At 35.9% G+C, this 15146-nt stretch overlaps 1 protein-coding gene across 4 annotated transcripts in view; it reads left to right on the top strand.

The window, feature by feature from the left end:
* The window catches only part of ERCC6L2 (ERCC excision repair 6 like 2), a 152741-nt gene that overhangs the window by 85773 nt on the left and 51822 nt on the right, over positions 1-15146 (top strand). For all 4 annotated transcript variants that reach the window (XM_003357697.5, XM_021064595.1, XM_021064594.1 and 1 more), the window contains one exon: positions 8073-8172. In XM_003357697.5, coding sequence (XP_003357745.4) covers positions 8073-8172 — 100 coding nt within the window. The remainder of the gene's footprint in view (positions 1-8072; positions 8173-15146) is intronic.

Raw genomic sequence — 15146 nt, 5'->3', positions numbered from 1 at the left:
TGTTAACTCTTCTCTAAGTGTTTGTTGTTACCTGCAAAGCAGTCTGGTCCTGGACTTTTGTTTTTTGGTAGTTTTAAAATTACGGGTTCAATTTTACTACTGGTTATTAGTCTGTTCAAAATTTCTTTTTGTTCATGATTCAGTCTTTGAAGATTGTTCATTTCTAGGAATTTGTTCATTTCTTCTAAGTTATTCACTTTATTGGCATATAATTATTTCTAGTAATCTTTTATGATGCTTTGCATTTCTGTGGTATTGGTTGTAACTTCTCTCATTTCATTTCAGATTTTATTGATTTGAATGTTTTCTCTTTTTTTTATTTAAAAATCTGGCTAAAGGTTTATCAGTCTTGGTTATCCTTTTGAAGAACCAGTTCTTGGTTTCATTGACTTTTTTTTTTTTTTTTTTTTGTCTTTTTAGGACTGCACCCGTGGCACATGGAGGTTCCCAGTCTAGGGGTCTAATTAGAGCTGTAGCTGCTGGCCCATGCCACAGCCACAGCAACACTAGATCCAAGCCGCATCTGGGACCTACACCGCAACTCATGGCAACGCCAGATCTTTAACCCACTCAGCGAGGCCAGGGATCGAACCCACAACCTCATGGTTCCTAGTCGGATTCATTTCTGCTGCACCACGATGGGAACTCCCATTATCTTTTCTATTGTTTTTTTGATCACTATTTCATTTATTTCTGCTTTAACCTTTATGACTTTTTTCCTTCAACAAACTTTCAGTTCTGTTTTTTCTTTTTCTAGCTCTTTTAGGTAGAAGGTTATGTTGTTTATTTGAGGTTTTTTAAATTTTCCAAGGAAGACTTGTAATGCTTTAAGCTTCTAAACTGCTCTTATTGAGTCCCATGGATTTTGGACCATTGTGCTTCCATTTTCATTTGTCTCCAAGTCAATTTTTATTTCTTCTTTGATTTCTTCAGCAATCCATTGATTGTTTAGTAGCATATTCTTTAGTGTCACATGTTTGTGTTTTTGCAGAGCTTTTTTTTTATATACTTGATTTCTACTCTCATATCATTATGGTCAGAAAAGATGCTTAATATGATTCAAATCTTAAATTTACAAACTCGTTTTGTGGCCTAGCCTATGGTCTGTTCTGGACAGTGTTCCATATGAACTTGAAAAGAATGTGCATTTTGCTGCTTTTGGATGGAAGGTTCTAAGTCTGTCTGAGCTAATATGTTGTTTAAGACCAATGTTTCCTGCTTGATTTTCTGTCTGGATGATCTGTCCATTAATGTAAGTGGGGGTTAAAGTCCCCTAATATTACTGTGTTACTGTTCAGTTCTTTATGTCTGTTAATATCTGCTTTATATATTTAGGTACTCCTATGCTGGGTGCACATGCATTTACAGTTGTTATGCCTTCTTGAATTGATCTGCTGATAATTCTGTATGTCTTTCTTTGTCTCTTGCTACAGTCTTTGTTTTAAAGTCTATTTTTTTTCTGATATAAATATTGCTATCCCAGTTTTATTTTCATTTTTGTTTTTGAGGAATACTTTTTTCCATCCCTCACTTTCAGTCTTTAGCTCAAGGGTGAGTCTCTTGTAGGCAACATATTTGTATCTATTCAACTACTCTATATCTTTTGATTATAGTGTTAACTCCATTTATTTTTTAATTTTTTAAAAAATTAAAGTATAGTTGATTTGCAATGTTGTGCCAGTTTATGCTGTATGGCAGAGTGCCTCAGTGTATATTTATATATACACACCTTCTTTTATATATTCTTTTCCCTCATAGTCTATCCTAGGAGATTGCATATAGTTCCCTGCACTATACAATAGGACCTTGTTGTTTATCCATTCTAAATGTAATAGTTGCATCGACTAACCCCAAACTCCCAATTCATCCTGCTCCCTCCCCTATCCTCCTTGGCAACCAAATGGTCTGTTCTCTATGGATGTGAATCTGTTTCTGTTTTGTAGATAGGTTCATCTGCACCATATTTTAGATTCCACATACAAGTAATATATAGTATTTGTCTTTCTTTGACTTTATTCACATAGAATAAGGATCTCTAGTTCCATCCCTGTTGCTGAAAATGGTATTATTTTGTTCTTTTTTATGACTGAGTAATATTTCATTGTATATATGTGCCACTTCTTAACTCGTTCATCTGTCAATGGAGATTTAGTTTATTTCTATATCTTGGCTGTTGTGAATAGTGCTGCCATGAACAAGGGGTGAATATATTGTTTTGAATTATAATTTTGTCCAAATGTATATCCAGGAGTGGGGTTGTTGGATCATATGGGGTAGTTTTATATTTGGTTTTCTGAGGAACTGCCGTATTGTTTTGCATAGTGGTTTTACCAATTTACATTTCCACCAACAGTGTAGGAAGATCCCTTTTCTCCACATTCTCTCCATCATTTGTTATTTGTAGACTTATTAATGATGCCCATTCTGACTGGTGTGAGGTGGTACTTCATTGTAGTTTTTATTTGCATGTCTCTAGTAATTAGTGATGTTGTGTGTCCTTTCATGTGCCTACTGGCCATCCTTATGTCTTCTTTGGAGAAATGTCCATTTAGGTCTCCTGCCCATTTTTCAATTGGGTTTTTTGCTTTTGTTGTTGTTGAGTTTTATGAGTTGTTTGTATATTTTAGAGATTAAGCCCTTGTTGGTTACATTGTTTACAACTATTTTCTCCTAGTCTATATTTCTTTTTTTTTAATTGTTTCCTTTGCTTTGATTAGGTCCCATTTGTTTATTTTTGTTTTTATTTCTATTGCCTTGGCAGACTGACATAAGAAACATTTGTATGATTTATATCAGAACATGTTTTGCCTAGGTTCTTTCCTAGAATTTTATGGTGTCATGTCTTATGTTTGTCTTCATTTTGAGTTTATTTTTGTGCATGGTGTGAGGGTATGTTCTAATTTGATTGATTTACATGCAGCTGTCCAATTTTCCCAGTTAGTCCATTTATTTTTAAAGCTCTTATTGATAGGTATGTTCTTATTTCCATTTTGTTATTTGTTTTACAGTTGTTTTTGTAGTTCTTTTTTGTTCCTTTCTTTTTTTGTTCTCTTTCTTGTGATTTGATGACTATCTTTAGTATTATGTTTGCATTCCTTTCTCTTTGTTGTGTGTGTTTAGATTTTTAATTTGTGTTTACCATAAGGTTTAACCTAGCACTCTATTTATATATGTCTTTATTTAAAGTTGCTGATCTTTTAAGTTCACACACACTGAGAAACCCTGAATTTTTATTCCCTCTCTTGCCATGTTTACTGTTTTTGACATCACATTTTACCTCTTTTTATTTTGTGTATCCCAACTTCTTTTAGGTGTATACATGATTTTTATATTTTTGTCTTTTAATCTTCCTACTAGCTTTCCACATGGTTGATTTGCTACATTTACTGTATATTTACTTTTACCAATGATATCTTTTTACTTGTAATTTTTATATATCTGGTTGTGGCCTTTTCTTTTTCACATAGAAACATCCCTGTGTCATTTCTTGGAACCAGTTTGGTAGTGTTAAACACTTTTAGCTTTTGCTTGATTATAAAACTTTTGACCTCTCCATCAAATCTGTATGAAAGTCTTGCCAAGTAGTATTCTTGGTTGTAGATTTTTCCCTTTCATCACTAAATAATCATATTACTCCCTTTTGGCCTGCAGAGTTTCTCCTGAAAAGTCAGCCGATAGCATTATGGAAGTGCCTCTGTATGTAGCTTGTTGATGTTCCTTTGCCGCTTTTTGATATTCTCTATTTTAAATTTTTTCCATTTTAATTTTAATTTTTCTTGGTGTGCTCCTGTTTGGGTTGATTCTCTTTGAGACTCTGTGTTTCCTGCATCTGGATGTCTGTTTCCTTTTCCAGGTTAGGGAAGTTTTCAGTTATGCCTTCAAATATTTTCTCTGCCCCTTTCTCACTCTTCTTCTGGGACTTATATGCTGTGAAAGTATGCTTGATGTAGTTCCATGTTTCTTTTTATTCTTTATTCTTTTTTCTGTTCAGCTTCAGTGATTTCCACTGCTATGTCTTCCAGATTCATGATCCATTCCTCTCTTTCATATAATCAACTATTAACTCCTTCTAATGTATTTTAAAGTTTTATTTATTTATTTTGTATTATTGCGGTATGACTGACATAACCTTATAGTATTTTTTATGAAATATAGTTGATTTTCAGTACTATATTAGTTTTGGTTATACAGCATGATTCAATATTTTTATAGATTATACTCCATTGAAAGTAGTTACAAGATAATGGCTATAATTCCCTGTATTATACAGTATATCCTTCTTAAAAATATATATGAACATTCTTTTTTTTTTCATACTATCTTCCACCATGTTATAATATATCCTTGTTGCTAATCTATTTTATGCAGAGTAGTTTGTATTTCTTAATCCCATACCCCCTTCCCTCTCCCCACTGGTAAGCACTAGTTTGTTTGTCTGTATCTCTGATTCTGTTTCTACTTTTCTATATGCATTCATTTGTTTTATTTTTTAGGTACCACATATAAATGATATCATATAGTATTTTTCTTTCTCTGTTTGACTTATTTCAATAAGCATAATATTCTCTACGTCCATCCACATTCTTGCACTTGGCATAATTTCATTCCTTTTAATGGTTGAGTAATAATCCATTGTATATGTATACATATTCTTTATCCATTTCTGTGTTGATGGATACTGAGAGGCTATTGTATTTCAGTGCTTCTGTGAACATTGGGGTGCATGTATAATTTTGAATTAATGTTTTCAATTTTTCCAGATATATAAACAGATGTGGAATTGCTAGATCATATGGATCTGTTTTTAGTTTTTTAAGGAACCGCCACACTGTTTTCCATAGTGGCTGCACCAACTTACATTCCCACTAACAGTGTACAAGGGTTCCATTTCCCCCACATCCTTGCCAACATTTGCTATTTGTGGTATTTTTGATGATAGCCATTCTTAGAGGTATGAGGTAAAATTTCACTGTGGTTTTGATTTGCATTTCTCTAATAATTAGTGATTTTGAACATTTTTTCATGTCCCTGATAGCTATATATATGTCTTCTTAGGAAAAATGTCTTTTCAGGTCTTCTGCCCATTTTTTGATTGTGTTGCTTTGGGTTTTTAATGTTTTTGTTTTGCTTTGGGGGTTTGGGGTTTTCTTGGATATTGCTTTTTTTTGTTTTGTTTTGTTTTGTTTTAATGAGCTGTATGAGCTATTTTGGATATTAACCTCTTGACACTCATATCATGTGCAAGTATTTCCTCCCATTCCTTGGGTTGTCTTCTCAATTTTTGATGGTTTCCTTTGCTATGCCAAAGCCTTTAAGTTTAGTTAGGTACAATTTGTTTATTTTTACTGTTGTTTCTTTTGTCTTAGGAGACTAATCCTAAAACTGTTGCTTTGATTTATGTCAAAGATTGTTCTGGCTGTGTTCTCTTCTATGAGTTTTAAGTTTTAGTTCTTACATTTTGGTCTTTAATACATTTTAGTTTATTTTTGTATTTGGTAAGTGTTCTATTCATATTGTTTTACATGTGGCTTTCCGGTTTTCCCAGAACCACTTATTGAAAAGACTGTTTTTTCCATTGCATATTCTTGCCTTCTTTGAAATAGATTAGTTGACTGTAGGTGCATGGGTTTATTTCTGGGCTCTCTATTCTGTTCTGTTCGTCTATACTAAGGAGAAATGTTAGGGAAAAAGTTTCGCTTTCAAATGAAAAACTCTAATTCTAATTCAAAGCCATATGAAAATATAAAGTTCTCTGATACAAGTAAGCACATAACACATTAAAAAAACAGTATTATTGTAATTTTGATTTGTAATTGTAGTTTTTTCCTATAGAATTTAAAAGACAAATGCATGAAATAAGTATAAGTCTGTTTTAATGGATATATGACTTATAAAGATACAATTTATGACATAAGATAAAAAGGTGATGGCAGAGCTGTAAAGGAGTATTTTTTTAATGCAATTGAAATTAACTTGGTGTCAATTTAATATAGAACTCATTTGAATCCACACAGTCTACCTTGAGGAACCTGCATTTTTAACTAGCCTCTTGCCACTGACTACTGCCCAGGAAAATGGTCAATTGAAATCCACAGAAAGTATCTCCATTTCTTTTTGTTTCAAAATTCAAATGTTGTTTTAACAACACTTGTCATAATTTTGTTCTTTTTCTCACCATCAAGACCTATCTTATTTATCTCAGAGTTCTCTCAAAACACAGTTCACTGTGCTTTGGCATTCAGTGAAAGTTCATTGACAATAAAACTAAATGAACAACATTCCTCTTCCCATCCCTCACCTTCTATTGATTGACAGGAGGAACCAAAAAGAGTAACAAAGATACTGACCTCCACATTGTATAACACTTTCTCAACACTTCTCTTTACATGATAAAAATCCATTTACATATCCAGACTTTATGGACTTAGAAATTGATGAAGGAGTTCCCGTCGTGGCTCAGTGGTTAATGAATCCGACTAGGAACCATGAGGTTACAGGTTCGATCCCTGACCTCACTCAGTGAGTTGAGGATCTGGCATTGCCATGAGCTGTGGTGTAGGTCGCAGATGCAGCTCGGATCCTGCGTTGCTGTGGCTGTGGCTGTGGCCGGCAGCTACAGCTCTGATGAGACCCCTAGCCTGGGAATCTCCATATGCTGCAGGAGAGGCCCTAGAAAAAGCAAAAAGACAAAAAGACCAAAAAAAAAAAAAAAAAAAAAAGAAAGAAAAAGAAAAAAAAAAAAAGAAATTGATGAAGATCTAGTGTAACATTTTATAGAGTATTTTTCTGTAGAGATTAAATAATATATATTCTAACAGAATCAATCCCTTTCAGCAAACATTGGGCTTACACCCAAAAGACATTTCCTTAGATCCATTTTTAATTTTGTTAGACCCAAATCCATTGTGAGAGAGAAAGGGATTATGAGCTCCTCTCTAGACCATAGGATGGAAGTGAGAATGCAGTAACTTACTCCTGGCTTTGCTGTGTCACAGGAGCCCCCATTCTTCTCTGGAAATACAAGGTTTCCAGGACCCTAAAACTGCCTCTGGTAAAAGCCCTTCTCTGTGAGGAGGAATGGGTGAAGGAGGCAGAGGGAGCACCAAATATTACAACCCAGTGTGACTTTATAAGGTCAAAATTAAATTTCCCCCAAATTGTAGCATTTTCAAGCATGAGGCAGTATGGCCTTGCTCTTGATTCCCCCCATGATTGTAACAGGTATTTAGAAACAGGTGACCTCATTCAGAACATCCAGTAAAGCTTCCACCTGGGAAAAGCTGAAGGTACTAGACCTATAGTTAGCTAATGTGGTGAGTCAGGTTAGAGTTTTAATTAGCACTGTGGTCCATATCAAACACCTGGGGTACTAATCAACTAAGTGATCCAGTCACAGACTGCTCAGAAATCTGTGTGGACAAGGGCTATAAATCTGTACTTCCATAGACTTGCCAGTTGGTTGACTGTTGTTCCCCAGCTGTTTTTTTTTTATCTTTTTTTTAAGTTTCATGGAGGTATAGTTAACATTACAATAAACTGCACATGTTTAAAGTGTGCAGTTGCTAAGTTTTGATATAGGTATACATCATGAAAGCATTTCCACAATCAAGATAGTGAACATATCCATAAACCCCCCCATTTATCCTTGTCCCACTTTGTAATCCATCCCTCTTGCACTTCCCAAGACCTCTGTTCCCAAGCAACCACTGTGGATTAGTTTGCATTTTTGAGAGTTTGATATAAATGGAATCATTCATAAGGTTCTAGACCACCAGAAAAGAAAAATCTGAATTTAGGTACAGTTTCTGGGCAGTGGAACATGATGTTTGTAACAGAAATGAAGTCGACATGTGTATTTTTTCTATGATACTTTATTCCTTAATGGCTGGCCTTTTTATATGCATTTCTATTTTTATATTATTACTAAATAATATAGCATATCTCAACATAAAATAGGTCTTTTTAATGTAAAATTTTAGTAATGTTTCATTTTTATATCCAAAAAGCCACCTCCTGAACCCAAAGTTGTTTCGCTTGATCTTGGTTGCCTTTTGTTTGTAATCTTTTTGCAGAGCATATAGGATTGGGCAATGCAGAGATGTCAAAGTGCTTAGGCTGATATCCTTGGGAACTGTGGAGGAGATCATGTACTTACGGCAGTTATACAAGCAGGTAAATGCATTTCCCTTTCTCTAATTAAAAAGTAAATAATTTCTCAGTTTTCAAAAATTAGTAATGAATTTGTGTAAAAATATTTTACTTGAGTCTAGCTAATTGAGAACTTAAGAAGATTAGGAAATATGCTCTAGAATCCATTTCTATAAAACAGATTACTTCTTTAGGTTCATTGAATCTTAGAGCCGAAAATTTCCTAGAGCAGTATTTCTTCAGTGTGCACATGAATTACTAAGGAATCTTTAAAATACAGATTCTGACTCAGTAGTGCTATGTGGAACCTAAGATTCTGCATTTTTAAAAAGCTCCTGGGAGTGCCAGCATGACTAGTCTGCAGACCACAATTTGAGTAGCAAGGTCACAGCTCCCCAGACTGTGGGCCAAGACAGAAGTATATGCTGCAGGTGGGTACAGGTGCACCCACACATCCTATAGTGCTCTGGGCAGCAAGATTAACTAAGCCAGCTTCCAGCCTTGAGCAGCCTCCTCTCCAAGTAGATGCTCATGTTTTACCATTTGTGTGTCATGACATGAAGAAGACTGGGGAGGAATACCTTAGAGATACCTAATGCAAATGTTTCATGTTGTATATAAAGAAACTGGGACCTGGGGAACCCCATTAAATGGAATTACAGGAATAGAACTCAAGTGCACTGACTACTGTGCTGGTGCTTTTAATATTCATCTAAAATTGCATTAACTCTTTAATATCCTTAGGGTATCAATTACTACCCTATCTGTGCCTCTAAATAAAGTTTATTTAGTTTATAATTGCCCACTTGAGAAGATCTGGAATGAGGTTCAAGTTTAATTATAAATGTTAAATTTGAATTACTCCCTATATATTCAGTTGGAATCTATTTAAGAGCAAACATCTGCCACATGTGGTGGTAGTTAACCTAAGAATGATCCAATCTTAAATTTATGCTATTTTCTTAATTCTAAAAATAGAATTGTACACAGCAGTTTTTATTTTTCTTAAAGCAATTAGCTCTATAAGAAACCTTTAATCTTTTTGTTCTTTGGTATAGTGCAACTACTTGAAAATTATTATTTCACACATATTTAACTAATCTTGAAAAATATAGGATAGTATTTTTTTTCATCTTAGGAGGAGCTCCTTAGAATACTACCTTTGACTTGTCGCAAGTAAGTCTTTTCTCAATCTCGTAGTAAGTTTTCTCAATCCCATCACTATATATATTTCCTTTTTGTCTATTCATGACTCATTTAATGAAATAAAATGGCCTGTTATATAACATATTTTATGATAATATGTAATAAAAAGTCTTCAGGAGATAAGGGTAATTTAAGTTTTCAGAACTTTGTTATGATCTAATTGCTTATTAAAATAAGCCTCTTAGGGAGCAATTCAGCCGTGCAACTTGGTAGGCCCAGATAGAGATAAGATGACAATTATGTGAGGAAATGGTATGAATGTGATTTAAAGATTGATTGGAGTATAAACCAAGGGTGCAAATGGCAAAATGGCAAACACACTCTAGTCTCACAGTTGTTCTTCATATCTCTTGAGGAGGAAAAAAATCCAAAATTATGTTTTGGAAGAAACCTATAAAAATGTTAGAAAGCAAGAAAATTTTGCTCTGTGGACCGGAAATGATAGGAAATCCTGAAAGACAAAAGGCAGTTGAGATCAGTCTGAGGAAGAAAACTAGCTAAATTCAGGAAAAGACTACTGAAAACGGTAGGTGTAACTTGTGGATATTCCAAGCTTAGGGTCAACAGATACTTAAAAAAGAAAGGAGCCTTGGGTTATGTGATGCCCCCTCTTTGGGGCATTATTCATGATCTAATGAGATAGTTTAATCCTTGCATTCTTTCCCCACTGTACCAAATTGCAGCCAATGGAAATGTCTGCTCTCCAGCAGAAACAATAAGTAGAAATACTGAAAGAAGCAAGACAGAGCTCCAGATTTTTGCTGATATCAGAAAGTCCCTCCCATTGCCCAGAGTAGTAAGTAACTTGCAAACACCCCCTCCCCTTACTTTGAATACTTACTACAGTTGGCTGAGATAAGCTTGTAAGGCATTTGAAGACAGATAAAAACCCCCTCTCCCCCAAAAGTAATTAGTATTGAACAGTTTAGGAAACACTATGTACATGGCCCTCAAAGATACCAGATCCTAATCCTTGGAACCTGTAAAATGTTACTTTATATGGAAAAAAGGGGTCATTGCAGATGTGATTAAGTTAAGGATTTTTTGAGATGAGGAAATTAGCCTGAAATGTCTAGGTGGGCCCTAAAGCACAAGAGTCATTATAAATAGGAAGCAAAGGGAGATCCGACACAGACAGGAGAGAAGGCAGTGTCACCACAGAGGCAGAGAGTGGAGGGATGTGGTCACAGACTAAGGAATGCTGGCAGCACCAAAAGTGGGAAGAAGTGGGGAGGAGATCTCCCCCTAGAGCCTGTGGAGAGAACATGGCTCTGCTAAATCTTTATTTCATTCTAGTAATACTGACATCAGACATCTGGCCTGTAAAAACTGTAGAGAATAAATTGCCACCAGGTTTATAATTTTTTACAAGAAACATAGGAACTAATATAGGCACTAGAAAAAAAAATTAACCTCAGAGAAAACAAAATTAATAGAAAAGAGTAAAAGCGATTTTTAAAGAGATAAATATGCAAAAGTAAGTGAGGTTGTAAGATGCTGGAAACAAGAAAAGACTACTAGGAAAAAATCCGTTAAGAGATTCAGAAAATGAAATACTCCCATGACAGGCTGAATAGCAAAGGCCAAAGTTTTCATCTAAAAATAAGAGCCAAGCAATTGTTCTTGATTCCAGACCAAAAAGGCAGAGACAGAACATGTGTAAGAAAAGTTAGGAGTAATGAAGACTTGATCTAGAATTTCCGGTATCACTCTTTCAGCTGAAGGAAGGAACAGAAGAAAGAGAAGGAAGAAGCCTCAAAAAAGGAAGAAACATTTAAAAAGTAAGAAACAAAGAGTCCACAATTATAGAGGCCCACCGAGTACTAAATAGAATAAATAAATATGGATCCACACTTAGTTTGTCTTTCCATAATGGTAAAACACCAAGGATAAAGGGAAAAATCCTTAAAATTTCCAGAGATAAACTTTATGGAGAGGAAAAAAAAAATATCTACGAAAGAATTAGAATTAGATAAATAGCTAACTTCTTATTAGTGATACTAGATGTTTAGGAACCGTAACTCCAAAGGAGGGAAAGTGATAGCTCTATATTGTCCAAGAAAATGAATTAAATTTTAATTCAAAACTTTTCCATAAAGAAAGATCCTAGCCTAGATGACCTTACTGATAAATTCTATTAAATATTTAATATTCTTCTTGAGAACAGAGAAGGGAACACTTCCAACCCACTCTAGGAGGATAAAAGAATCCTGATGCCAAAATTGGCAAAGATGTTACAAGAACAGAAAATTATAGGGAGTTCCTGTTATGGTGCAACAGGCTATGAACCCAACTAGTATCCATGAGGATGCAGGTTCAATCCCTGGCCTCACTCAGTGGATTAAGTATCTGGTTGGTGTTGCTGCAGGCTGTGGTGTAGGTCGCAGATGCTGCTTGGATCCCGCATTGCTGTGGCTGGGTTGTAAGCCAGCAGCTGCAGCACTGATTCGACCCCCAGCCTGGGAACTTCCATATGCAGCAGGTGTGGCCCTAAAAAGAAAAAAAAAAAAAAAGGAACAGAAAATTATAGACAAGTATGTCTCGTGAACATAAATGTAAAAATCTTAAACAAAGCCTCTGTCAGAAATTGAATTGTGCCCCCCCCCAAAAAAAGAAATTAAATTAAAAGCATATGTTGAAGTCCCAAACCCCTGGTACCTGTGTGTGGTATCTTATTTGAAAGTAAGGTCTTTGTATATGTAATGAAGTTAAATGAGGTCACACTGGATTAGGTTGGTCCTTAATCCAATAACTGATATTCTTATAAGAGGGAAATTTGGATACAGACACAGAGGGAGAATGCCATGTGATGACAGAGGCAAAAATGGGAGTGATACAGCTAAAAACTGAAGAATGCCAAGAACTGTCAGCAACTCCCAGAAACTAGGAAGAGGAAAGGAAGGATCTTCCCTTAGAACCTTCAGAGAGAGCACAGCCCTGCCAATATCTTGATTTCAGACTTTTAGCCTCCAGTACTGGGAGAATGAATTTCTGTTGTTTTATACCACCCAGTTTATGGTACTTTGTTACAGCAGCCTTAGGAAACTGATAGAGCCTCTAAGGCAGATATTGTAAATTTGACTACTTTTTTTTTTTTTGGCTGCACTCGCAGCATGCAGAAGTTCCCAGGCCAGGGATCAAACCCACGCCACAGCAATGACCACACTGAAAAATAAAAAATAAAATAAGATTGCGTTCTGCACATTCTGCAAAAAGACTTTTTTGTTTAGCTCTGTGGGGGTTCTTTAAGGAGGTGGGGAGATAGGCATTGTTCATTGTTGGTGGGGATATTTTTAAAGAGGTGCTGATATAGTATTTTTGAGAGTGCAACTTGGTGCGCTTATTTTAGAAACTAATGTAACAGCATTTTAAAATGCGCTTTTAAATACTTGGCAGAATACTCACACGCATGCACGGTGAAGGATGACAAGGATTTATATTCAGAACTCTTAGCATTTGTTTGAAAAAAAGAAACAGCCTAGATGTCCAAGAATAACAGAATAATAACATGAATTCTGATATTATGGAATACTCCTCAGCACCAAAATCCTTTAAAAAAAAATTATAGAGCAAATGTATGGTGGCACAATCTTTAAGACATTTTTAAGTAGGGCAAAAAAAAAGTAACTTGTGGAACAAGTGTATCAATTGTGTTCATTTATAAAACTATGTAAATTGTTCTAACTGCCTCGAAAAAGATCTAGGAAGGATTAAACCTAAACATACAGTGTTGGTTAGACTGATAACGGATGGTCTCTATTGTTGGAGGGACTTGAACTTACATGTTTTTGTGTGCATATGTTGTGATAATGCCTACAGATGTTTCATACTTTTTAAAAATAAAAACATCATATCTAGAGCAACTGTGCTCCTTCAGGTTTGGAGCATGGCATGTAAGGTGAAGTTTGGCATTCAGAAATTCATCTTTCATATGTGTAATTTAGTTAGAAGTCAGTATGTATTTACAGAAGGGTTGCAAGAACAGCACAGAGAACTCCCAATCAACTTCACCCAAATTCCTCAGTTGTTAACATTTTACCACATTTGCTTTCTCTCTCTCTCAGCCATGATCTTTATTCCTTTTCTGAACATTTGAGAGAAAGCTGCAGATGTATCACCTCTAAACTCTCTAGTGTGTATTTCCCCCAAACGAGGACAGTCTCCTATTTATACGTACATATAAAAATAGCTTTGGAGTTCCCATCCTGGCACAGTGGTTAACAAATCCGACTAGGAACCATGAGGTTGCGGGTTTGATCCCTGCCCTTGCTCAGTGGGTTAAGGATCCAGTGTTGCGGTGAGCTGTGGTGTGGGTCGCAGACGTGGCTCGGATCCCATGTTGCTGTGGCTCTGGCGTAGGCCGGTGGCTACAACTCTGATTGGACCCCTAGCCTGGGAACCTCCATATGCTGTGGGAGTGGCTCAAGAAAAGGCCAAAAAAAGACAAAAAAATAAAAATAGCTTTGTGCATTATCAACACTCCATTTTACATATTGTTCTGCAACTTGCCCTCCCCCTCCCCCACTCTCCTCTTGAATATGCACTTACCCAAATCAAGAAACTAACATTTGTACAACATTACCTTGTAATCTGTTACATCTGAATGGAACCCATTCGGATTTCACCAACTTTCCTGGCAATGTCTCCTTTCTCTTTTCTGGCTCAGGATCTAATCCAGGATCAGAGTTACATTTCATTTTAGTTTTCTTCAACCTGCAACATTTACCCAGCTTTCCTGGTCCTTCTTAACTTTGATAGTTTAAAAAGTAAAGTGTTTCCGTGTATATGCTCTCCCTCAGTGTAGGTCCATTTGATGTTTTCTCATGTCCCAACTCATGACAAAAAGTTTGGCAAGAACAGTACAGAAAGAGTGCTGTGCTCTCTCATTGCATTGGTCCAAAGGCACTTGGTGGTGACCTGCCCCACCACCGGTGATAATGTGATCACCTGTCAAGTTTGTGTCTGCCAGCCTTCTCCACTGCAGAGTCACCATTTTTTTTCATTTGTAAATTGATAAATATTTTCTAGGGAGATCCTTAGAGGCCATGCCAATATAGTTAGCCCTCTGTATCCATGTGTTTGCATCCACAGATTCAACCAACCATAGAACAAAAGTATGAAGGAAAAAAAAGTCCAGAAAGTTCCAAAAGCAAAATTTGAATTTGCTATGTGTTATTTACATTGTATTAGATAGCATAAGTCAACTAGAAAAGATTTAAAGTATATAGGAGGAGTTCCCATCATGGCTCAGTGGCTAACGAGCCTGACTAGTATCCATGAGGATGCAGGTTTGATCCCTGGCCTTGCTCAGTGGGTTAAGGATCTGGAGTTGCTGTAGCCCTGTCATAGGCCAGCAGGTACAGCTCTGATTTGACTTCTAGCCTGGGAACCTCCATATGCCACGGGTGTGGCCATAAAAAGATAAAAGCACCTCCCCCCAAAAATAAAAAAATATATAGAGGTTGTGCATAGGTTATATGCAAATTCTATGCCATTTAATAAAAGGGACTTGAGCATGCGTGGGTTTTGGTATCCATGGTGGTCCTGAAACCAATCCCTCTCAGGGGATGAGAGATAACCGTATCCTCTTCCTCATCAAGCCTGTTCTCATCAGCCTCAGCATTCACTGATGATTCACTGAATCAGCTACCACTGTGATGGTGATTTTTCTATTTCCATTATTGCTTCTTTTATATTTATTGGCATTCTACCATAGCTATATGGCAGAAATTGGCACAACATTGTAAATCAACCATACTTTAATTAAAAAAAACTAAAAAGAGCTTTCCTTT

This window comes from Sus scrofa, chromosome 10, assembly GCF_000003025.6.
Source record: "Sus scrofa isolate TJ Tabasco breed Duroc chromosome 10, Sscrofa11.1, whole genome shotgun sequence".
NCBI lineage: Eukaryota > Metazoa > Chordata > Mammalia > Artiodactyla > Suidae > Sus > Sus scrofa.
This window is presented reverse-complemented; position numbering and strand designations above follow the sequence as displayed.